Genomic DNA, 10,054 nt, shown 5'->3' with positions numbered 1-10,054 from the left:
GCCATCACGCACCGCGGGGAGGTGCGCATGAGGTGGGACAACGCCGGCGGCGCGCGGCTGTCAGAGCTTCATGGCCTGCTGGTGCGAGAGGTCATGATACGGCGCCTCAAGGCCCAAGTGCTGTCCCAGCTGCCGCCCAAGCGCCGGCAGGTGCGCGCGTGCGTGTGTGTGTGTGTGTGTGTGTGTGCGTGAGAGAGGGTGTGTAAGAGTTTGCGAGCGTGTGTGCGCTTGTTGTGCATGTATGAAAGGTGTGAGTGAGGGAGGGAGTGACACGTCGTGTGTGGGTCGAGCGTGTCCAGGTGACCACACTTGGGACGGAAGGGCGCGCGGGATTGCCTTGTGGCTGCTGGCATTTGCAGGGGAGGGCACCGCCTTGGGCGCACGTCGGCGCTCGGTCATGCACATGTACACGTGTGGCAGGAGGTCTTATCTGAGTATCGTGACCGCCCCTTGAAACGCTTGTGGCATCTCGCGCCTTCTCATCGCCTCTTTCCTCAGTGCGTGCAGGCCCAACAGGGGCGCGTTGGCTTGCACTCACAGCATACTTACAGCACACCCACACTCATTACCAGGCTCAGCCCTCCGGGCCCCCATCACCCAAAATTCTCCTTAGCCCTGTCTCGATTGGCCCCATCACCTCAGCTCAACGCTGTTGCGAAACCATGATCAAGCGGCCCTGTCCCCTGCTCCCCGTTCCTCAGGTGGTGCGACTCCCCAAGCCGCCCCCAGACCGCTGGCCGGTCGGCCCCGACGGCAAGCGGGACGTCCCCATCGGCGGCTCAGACGACGAGGACGGGCCGTCGGAAGACGAGCGGGCGGCGCCCGGGGGCGGCGGCGGCGGCGGCGGAGAGCGCGGCGAGAGCGGTCGAAGGCCGGGGTCTGGCGGCGGAGGGGAAGGGGGAGATGAGGCGCGGGAGGCGGGCGTGCCGCCGAAGATGTCTGGGGCGCACAAGACGGCGCTAGCGAAGCTGCCTGATGTCATCGACTGGCTGCTGTCGGCGCTCGGAGCCGCCAGCGAGGGGGCCGCCGCTGGCGGCGGCGGCGGCCAGGGTGCCGGCAGGCCGCCCGGGCGGCAGCGGCGGCAGCAGCAGCAGCAGCAAGGTGCCAAGCAGCAAGGCGCCGAGGGGCAGGGCGCTGCCGCGAGCGTGGGAGCGGCCGGGTGTGAAGCCAGCAGCGGCGCGGGCGCTGGTGGCGGCGGCGCGGACAGCGGCGGCAGCGGCGGCAGGCGGAGGGCGGGCGGCGTGGCGGGGCTGCCGAAATTCCTCGTTTTTGCACACCACAGGTGCGGGGAGTGCGCCTGTTTGGCTTCGGCTATCCGGTGTCACACAGAGAAGCAGCTAGCGGGCGGCAGGATTGGCACCCCTCTGCAAACATCAGTTTCCAGCAAGGACCCTGCCGGCGCCGGCTCCGGCGCGGCAGCTCCGCTGGCGGCGCAGCCGCGCGGTGCACAGTGTCGGCACCCGGCGCCCGACGCACGCGAACGCCTCCCTTTTGCGTGCCTTTCCAAGGGATGTGATGGACAAGCTGGCAGAGGCTCTGGGCGGCTACACATACGGGGACTCTGCAGCCGCCGCGGCCGCGGCCGCGGCGGGCGACACCGATAGCATGGGGAGCGGCGCCGCCGACGGCGGCGGCGAGGGCGGCGAGGGCGGCAGCGGCTGGCGCGGCGTGGGCTACGTGCGCGTGGATGGCAGCCACGACAGCCGGGAGCGGCAGGCGGCAGTGCAGCGGTTCAGGTGCGACCCTTCCGTCAGGGTCGCACTGCTGAGCATCACCGCCGCCGCGGTCGGTGAGCGGGGCGGGGGCCCTGGCAAGGATGAGGGGAATGGAGGGGCGCGGCCGCCGCCAGGGAGGCCGTGCCGCCCTGGGCTTGGCGCACCGCTTCTTGAATGGCACAGGCGAGGAGCTGCTTGGTGGGCGTTCGGGCAGGCTGGGGCCCCAGCCGCTCTCTGTCCCAGCCGCTCGCCAGGCCGCGCATCCACCCAGCAGGCGGTCTACCCCGCACCCGGCCCCGCTCCCGTCCCTGTGCCACACACACCTTCCGGACGGCTCCATCCCTGGCCTGATTCGCCCCCCGGTCTCAAATCACCCTCCTCCAAACTCCACCCCGACTGAACAGGCCTCGATTTCGCGACGGCGGGGGTGGTGGTGTTTGTTGAGCTTCCAGATGAGGTGGCCCTGGTGCGCCAGGCCGAGGACAGGGCCCACCGCAAGGGCCAGCGCAGCGCCGTCAACGTCTATTTTCTATGTGCCCGCGGCACGTCCGACGACAAGCGGTGGCAGCGGCTGAACAACAGCCTCTGCCAGATCACGCAGGTCCACGACGGCGACGCGCGGCCTGGCGCGGCGGCCGCCGCGGGCGCGGGCGCCGGCGCAGACAGCGGAGGGCGAGGGGCCGAGGGCGGCGGTGGCGGCGGCGGCGGTGGCGTTGCGGGGGCGGCGGCCCGGGGGCGCGCGGGGATGGGGCTTGTGGTAGACCGCGTGATGGAGATGGGCGCGGAGCCGCTGGCGACGCTGGAGCACGCCACCCAGGCGACGCAGGCGACGCAGGCGGCGGCGGGGCCGCCGGCGCAAACCGCGGAAGAGGCGTCGGAGCAGCAGCAGCGGCAGAGGCGCGACGGGGGCCCTCCAGACTCGCCGGAGCCGGCGGACGGGCGCGAAGCGGCTGCGGCGCGCGCGGCGGCAGCAGGGTCGCACGCAGCAGAAGCGGCGGCAGCAGCGGCGGTGGCCGCAGCAGGTGATGACATCATCGATCTCACGGGCCCATCGCCGCCCAAGAAGCGGCCGCCCGCCTTCCATCCGGAGCAGAATCCCTCCAAGAAACCGCGACCCGCAGCCGCCGAGCCCCCGCAGCCAGTCCGCACGGAGGCAGCGGCTGCGGTGCAGCAGCACCCTGCAACGCAAGCGCGGCAGCAGGAGCAGCAGGGGCCGCAGCAGCAGCAGCCCGCGCAGGGCGCCCCGGAGGTGTGGTTCGAGGTCAGCCCGTACACCTCGCGGCTGCACTTCCACCTGGCGCCCGACGGCAGCCGCCCCCTGGGCCTGAGCCTGCCGCTGGAGCTCCTGGTGATGCAGCGGGAGGGCGGCGGCCCGATGCTGGATGACGTCATCGCGAGGTGGCCGGCGCCGGGGCAGGAGCAGCAGCAGCTGCAGCAGCTAGGACAGCAGGAACAGCAGCAGCTAGAACGGCTGCAGGAGCAGCAGCTAGACCAGCTAGACCAGCTAGACCAGCTAGAGCAGCAGCAGCAGCAGCAGCCAGAGGAGCAGCAGCAGGAGGAGCAGCAGGGCGTGGTGGGACACCTCCAGGTCCAGCAGGTGAACCTGCAGCAGGCAGAAGAGCAGGCACAGGAAGCTGGGGAGACACCGCAGATGGAAGCAAGCTGCGCGCTGGGAGGCTGCGAGGACGCAGCGGCTGGGCGTGCTGGGGCCGGCAGCCAGGGGGTCAGCGGGGCAAAATCGCCGCCCGCATCGGCGGCGGCCGCAGGCGGCGGCGAGGGGCTCGGCGCGTCCACGCCCGTGCCGGCCAGCCGCCGCCAGCCTGGGGTGCCGCAGCGGCCGGAGGCCGCGGGTGGCGCTGAGGCCGCAGCTGCAGCCACCCCCAGCGGCAGCCAGCGCAGCCCCCTGGCCGAGGTGCTCGCCGCCTGCCTCAGCAGCGGCGGCGGCCGCGACAGTGCCAGCGGCGGAAGCACCGGCGGCCAGCGCGCGCGGCGCGGGCAGGCGCGGTCCGCCCTCTGCGGGCTGCTGCCCTCGCCGGAGCTCGCCGGCGCGTCTGCCTTTGACGCCGGCCTGCCGTCCCCAGGCCGCGGCGCGGGCGCTGAACAAGCGCAGGCGCCTCCGCCTGCGCCGGCGCCGCCGGCGAGCGGCAGCCGCGAGGGGCGGCAGCAGCGGGGCGGCTGCGGCGGCCGCGAGGGCTCGGCCGGCGGCACGCCGGGGTTTGTGGCGGCGACACCGCTTACTGGGGAGCGAGGATCCCCTGGAGCGGCCCCTGCAGCCGCGCCGCTAGGCCAGGCGCCACCCTCGGCGCCGAATCGCCACACCCGTTGCGCGAGTGCGGGCGGCGCGGGCGGCCTCGCGCTCGGCCTGGCGGCCGCCAACGAGACGCCCGGGTTCGTCGCCGCCACGCCGCTGGCGGAGTTTGCGGATGCGCGGGTGGACCCCAACTTACCCAACCAACACCAGCAGCAGCAGCAGCAGCAGCAGCAGAAGCAGCAGAAGCAGCAGCAGCAGCAGGATGAGGTGGATGAGGAGGCAGACCAGGGGCAGCTGGCGCCCCCCGCCGCGCCCGCCTGCCGCTCCCACCCCGGGTTCCTCGGGCCCCTCGGCGTCGTCGCGCCCGCGGCCCCTCTGACTCGCGACCAGCTGCTGGAGCTGCTGTCAGCGGCCCGCACCTTCGCCTGCGACTGGGCCGAGCTGCGCGCTGTCACCCGCAACCGCCTGCACGGGCGCGTCGTCTCCTCATGCCTGCAGGACGCCGCCGAGGCGCTCGGCGCCGCCGCCGCTGCCAGCGGCGCGCTGGGGGTCGGGACGGCCCGATACCTGCAGGGCGGGGACGAGCGTGCGCTGCCGCCTGGGGCCGTGCTACGGGATGTGGTAGTCCGCTTTGCAGGCGGCCGCGGCGCGCGTCTCGCCCGCTACCGGCAGCCGTTCGGGCCGGGGCCCGGCGGCGAGGCCGGCGCGGGGGCGCGGCTATGCCTGCACTGCCTGAAGCCCGTCCCGGACTGCGACGCGCCGGCGGACTCTGTGCTGGAGGGCGGCGTGGACTTGTTCTGCGGGCTGGACTGCGAGAGGTCCTACTACATCAAGTCCAGCTCGGGTGGGCGGGCCGCTGTGATGGGCATGCGGTTTGGTGGGAGGCTCGCTGAGCAAGGGGTTGACAATGGGTTTCGTGGGCGGTTTGTGGGGTGTCCATTCCGCAGGGGGTTGATCCATCAATGGGAGTGGGGTTCTCAATTGACAGAATTCTCGCAGGGCTCTCCAGGATTCTGCATGCGCCTGTGGGTTCGGCCTGGCGTGAGCACGCCATCACATCCCCAGGGCCCGCAGATGGCTTGCAAAACCGGCGTCGCGCCGCTTGAGCCACGGCGGCCCCTCCTTATCCTGGACCGAACCCGGCTCCTCCAAACGCGCGCGCGCAGGCGCGATCCGCCGCGCGCTCTTCAAGCTCGAGCGGGGCGTCTGCCAGCTGTGCCGCCTGGACTGCCACGCGCTCGTCCAGACGCTGCAGTCCATCGCCCGCGGCCCCGCCGGCTGGGAGGAGCGCCGCCGCGCGGCGGTGCGCCGGCTCGCGCCGCGGCTCGCGGGGCGGCGGTGCGCTGGCATCGTCGACCGGCTGGTTGCGCAGCCGACCGAGGGCATGGCGTGGCACGCAGACCACATCCTCGCGGTCTACGAGGGCGGCGGCGGCTGCGAGCTCGAGAACCTCCGGACTCTCTGCGTCGCGTGCCACGCGGAGGTGACCCGGAGGCAGGCGGCAGCGCGCGCGGCGGAGCGGCGGCGGCGGAAGTTGAGGACGCCCGATATCCGGTCGCTGTTCGGCGCGATGGCGGCGGCGGGCGGCGGCGGCGGGGGCGGGGGCCGAGGGGCAGGCGCGGGGGCGCAGGCGAAGCGGCCGCGGCGGGCCAAGGGGGCGGAGCCGGTTTTCCTGGATTCGGACGAGTCACCCGTGCAGGCCGAGGCGGCTGCAGGTTTGGCGGCGCCGGTGGCGGCAGCCGCGCTGGTCGCGGGCGTGAAGGGCGGCGGCAAGCAGCAGCAGCAGCAGCAGCAGCAGCAGCAGCAGCAGCAGCAGCAGCAGCAGCCCAATAAGCGGCGCGCGAAGGGTGTGCCGCAAGAGCCGCCGCCGCCTCCTCGGAGGCGGGCGCAGCAGCAGCAGCAGCAACAGGAGCAACAGGAGCAGCCGCAGAATCAGGGGCCACCCGCTGAGGTCATCAGCATCCTATCAACCAGCGCCGACGACAGCGGCCCCGCAGCCGCGCCAGCCCCCGCCGGCGTCGCTGACGCCGCAACCCCCGCCTCCAAGCGCCGCCGCGGGCCGCTGCCACTGCAGAGGGCGTCGCCGGCGGTGGCGGCGGCGTACGAAGGGGCGGCGCGGGCCGGCCAGGGGGGTGGCTTGGTGCCCGCCTCCCTCCTGGACCTGTTCCGATTCGCTGGCGCCGGAGACGACCGCAAACCAGAGAGGGGCGGCGCCGGCGGGAGCCAAGGTGGTGCCGCGGCCGAGGACGCCGGCGCCGACGGCGCGAACGCACGGGAGGCGGCGGCCGGCTGGGGGCCCTCTGTCCCTGGTGAGCCGACGAGGGGCAGCGGGCAGCAGCAGTGCGAAACGGAATCATGCAAAGAGGGCGGGGACCCTGACGACAGTGGGGTGGCCGCTGCGGCGCCGCGACGCAAGGGACGCAAGGCGGCTCGAACGGTTGATCCTCCCGTGGCTTTGCCGGCTGAAAGCGGCGGTACTGACACGGGCGACGCAGCCATCCAAGGCAGCCCCCGGCCGCAGCGGCCGCGCGGACGGGGGATCGCTTGGCAGGGGTCGCGGCCGCGGCGTCCCGCGGGATGGCGGTGATGGCGACGACACGCCGCCGCCGCGCAGCCGGCGTCAAGGGCAGCGCACTTCGCCGCCCGTCAGAGGGGACCCAGCACATGCTGACAAGGCATGAGGCGGTCCTGTACACCTTACCTGGTCATTGTACATATATTATGCGTGTGATTTTTTTATCGCCTTGAGCGTCCAACGCGTATCCTTGCGCAGATTCCCTTGCTTGCGTGCTTGCTTCAAGTTGCCTCCACGCAACGGCATTGTTGGATAAAGCAGCAACCCACCTACTGCCTGTCACCATGAAGCCGGCTTGTTCATGACCCCTAACATGCCAGGCAGGTACATGTCACATGCCACAGGCGCTCACTCAGGCCCATGCGCTGAAACAATCCTGGGCAGAGGGCGTCGGCGGCAAGAGAGAGAGCGGCTGCTGTGGACGAGTTTTGGTAGGGCAACGGACACCAAAGGATGATAGGTTTGGGTCGCATTGCGCATGCAAGCACGTGCTTGCCACGCATTGTGTGATCATAACAGCGACGCAGTGAGGCAACTCTATGCTCACACACAGGTGGTGCCTCGTGTGAGTAGCCAGCAAGCTGTTTATGCCAATAAGCAGCCAATGTCAACACCGCAAGTGAAAGCAATCATTGACCAGGCTGGTCCTATCATAGTCATAGTCCTGAATTGCATGACGATGAATAGCATGGCGTTGTTTGGCTGGCTCATACGTACCGTATGTGTGCCAGTCAACACGTGCGCCTCCAGTCAATGCAATGCGCAGGTTGAGTTTGAGATGCACCATCGTGTCCAGGTCTTAGTATCGAGAAATCCAGCCGTACTCTCGCAATCAAGTTTCATATCTGCGTTGACGGACTCATCACTCACAATGCGGATCATTGATCAGACCATCGGAAGAGCCGATACGAGCCGTAGGATAGGACTGACAGGCTGCAGGTATGGTATCGTGAGGCATGGCAAATTGTTTTCTACCTTGCACAAAGCACATGCCCCCCATGTCAGAACGTTGGCAGCGTGGATGCGCCAACCACGACACATTCAAGGTCCAAAAATCGTTTGCAATAGTGAGACCAAGCGACGTCGTCAAGTTCGTGTTCCTGAATTGCTGCCTCTGGCTGACAGCCCTGATGCTGGCGGCGGGCTGCGATGCAGCGGTGACGACGACAGCAGCAGCTATCAACTCTCACACAACCAGGCACTACCTGACCTTGCCGCCAGGACTGCCGCCACACGCCGCCAGCGTCCCAACTTCCCTGCGGCGGCTGCGCCAAGCAGCTCCTGCAGGCAGCTTCCTGGTTGGGGGCTTTGACGATTACCCCAGCGGCACGTCCATTGAGGGCACCGGCTCGTTGGGACGCGTGTTTGGCGGCCTGCTCTCCGCCATCAACGGAAATGCTGCAGGTGAGCCAACGCGGAGCAGCTGCGTGGGACGTCAGTCGACATTGATGGCTCGCCAATGTGTTGTTTGCAGGCGCCCGTGCCTGGGTAGCACTGGACCCCACGGCATCAGATGCTCCTGCCCGCACGTGCACATGGCATGCCATCTCCTCGTCATGCGTCAAATGCACTACATAGCATGCACTTGCCTGCTGCGGCCACACACGTGCATGGTCTCAAAAAACGAAATGCAATCAGTGCCCTGGACCTGGCAGCCCGTCTCACGCTTCCCTATCGTCCTTGGCACACCCGATGCAGTCGTCCCGCGCGTCGGCAGCATCGCCGCCGCGGACTCCTCTGCATCAGGGGCGTCGGCCGGCGAGCGGCGGCGCGCTGTGACGGGCCTCGAAGAGACCCCTCTCAGGACTGGGGGCGCCGGGATATCGGGCAGCGCCGCCATCGACCCCCGCTTCAGCGTGGCCAAAACGAACAGCAGCGCGACGGCGGTGGCGAAATCAATCATCTCGGATGACAACCGCAGCTGTGAGTGGCCGCGCATAGCAGGGGCCCGACCCCGAGGCACGATTGAGGCTTTTTATTCACACGGTGTGTTGGAGTGCTTGCACTGGGCCTTGCTTGCACAACTTGACCTGGTGGTTCGAGCTGGCTTGAGTGGCTCGCTGGTTTCCAATACCACTGCCAGCCAAGTGTTCAGCGCGCGAGACACGACCAATCACAAGGCTCTATCTGCTGACCCTCACCTGCTGTGAAACCCTGTGTTTATCAGTGCTCATGCATGGTGTTTTGGCAACGTGCGTGCCGCCTTTTGTATCCTTCTGCAGCTAAAGACCTCGGATCAGGAGGAACGGTGTCAGGCTTCACGGTTTCCGAGGGCGGCGCTGCCTCGGACGCGGGTGCGCGCGAGCGCCGCTGCTGGGGATTGATGTTGGTTGATATTGGATAGGGGGCACATTGTTTTCCGGCATAGCGATCCTCGTAGCACAGCGGCTGAAAGCTTCACACGTGTGCTTGTAAGTGTCATGCAGCCGTGCGCGATGAGGTAGCCGCCGCCAGGTGCGCGCGACTTGCACACCCGGCCCAATTTAGCTTCGCGCGGACTCCCCGCCCTGCGCATGCAGCCGCCCAGGCTCTGGGCGGCACCAGCAGCAACGCCGGCGAGAAGGCTGTGACCAGCCAATTTGGTGAGCCGGCGTCAGGGGTCCCAGCCAACTTCAGAAATACTCAACCGCCGCTGCATTCGCCGCACTGCTTATGATATTTGATGAGCACCTCTGACTGCAGGAGGCCCCTCGGCAAGAGTTGGGTGATGCAGCGCAAGTGTGCGTGCATGAATGTTGCCCTGATTTCTGATGCGCGTGTGTGGTTCCGCCCCTGCCATGCAATCGGGTCCCACTCTGTTGCTCCTCATGCTGACCAGGCGTGCCGTTTGGCCAGGCGCTGGTGATCCTGTCGGGCGCCAGGAGGGATGGCGCAGACAACGAGGCCAGCACCCTGATGACCGGGACAGGCGCGCGCGCACATGTGCTAATCCATGTGATGAGCCCGTCTGCCCCAAAAGCCTGGCTGATCGTGCGCAATGGCAACTGAAGTTTTGTTCCAGGTGGCCTTGTTGCTTGCGCGGCTTCAATTTGCGAAAGAAATTGAAGACTTTCTCTCCAACAGCCTCGCACCCGCACTGCTGATCTTGCCGACTCACACCCGAGCCTGCCAAAGCCTCTTCTGCCCCTCACACCCCCAAAATCCTTGCGCAGGCAACCGGACCTCAACGCGCGCCCAGGTCGACTCCCTGGGCGTCGTTAACAAGGGGCAGCCCGGCGCCAGCCCCGACGCCAACGTCGTCGGGGACGGCCCCGTCACCCCCACCAACGCCGGCGGCGCCATCGTCCGAGGTTATGCAGACTCGGCCGACCGCCCAGACTTCTCGTCGACCCGGGAGCCCCAGAACCCGGGGCCGCCGGCGCAGAACGTCCGTCTAGAGCTGCAGAGCCGAGGGACCGCCACGCGGTATGGCGTCACCAGGGGACAGGTGCAAGGCAGCGCAGAGGTGGGTGGGCACACACGGGTAGGGGCCGGTGGTGAGGGACCGACCAAATTGGCTCGCCAGCTGCAAGG

The 10,054-nt window shown here is 68.7% G+C and overlaps 1 protein-coding gene across 1 annotated transcript; it reads left to right on the top strand.

Annotated features, from left to right (window-relative positions):
* Positions 1–662: 662 nt before the first annotated feature.
* MNEG_9305 (zinc finger, RAN-binding domain containing 3-like protein) lies at positions 663–9,529 on the top strand (the record flags this gene model as incomplete). The annotated part of the gene is made up of 9 exons (XM_014042223.1): positions 663–1,282; positions 1,509–1,789; positions 2,120–4,810; positions 5,133–6,275; positions 7,763–7,945; positions 8,240–8,464; positions 8,764–8,835; positions 9,061–9,123; positions 9,360–9,529. 9 exons carry the CDS (start codon positions 663–665, stop codon positions 9,527–9,529), a joined length of 5,448 nt encoding a protein of 1,815 aa, XP_013897677.1.
* Between the last annotated feature and the right edge of the window lie 525 nt (positions 9,530–10,054).

Source organism: Monoraphidium neglectum, assembly GCF_000611645.1.
Source record: "Monoraphidium neglectum strain SAG 48.87 unplaced genomic scaffold scaffold01889, whole genome shotgun sequence".
Taxonomy (NCBI): domain Eukaryota; kingdom Viridiplantae; phylum Chlorophyta; class Chlorophyceae; order Sphaeropleales; family Selenastraceae; genus Monoraphidium; species Monoraphidium neglectum.
This window is presented reverse-complemented; position numbering and strand designations above follow the sequence as displayed.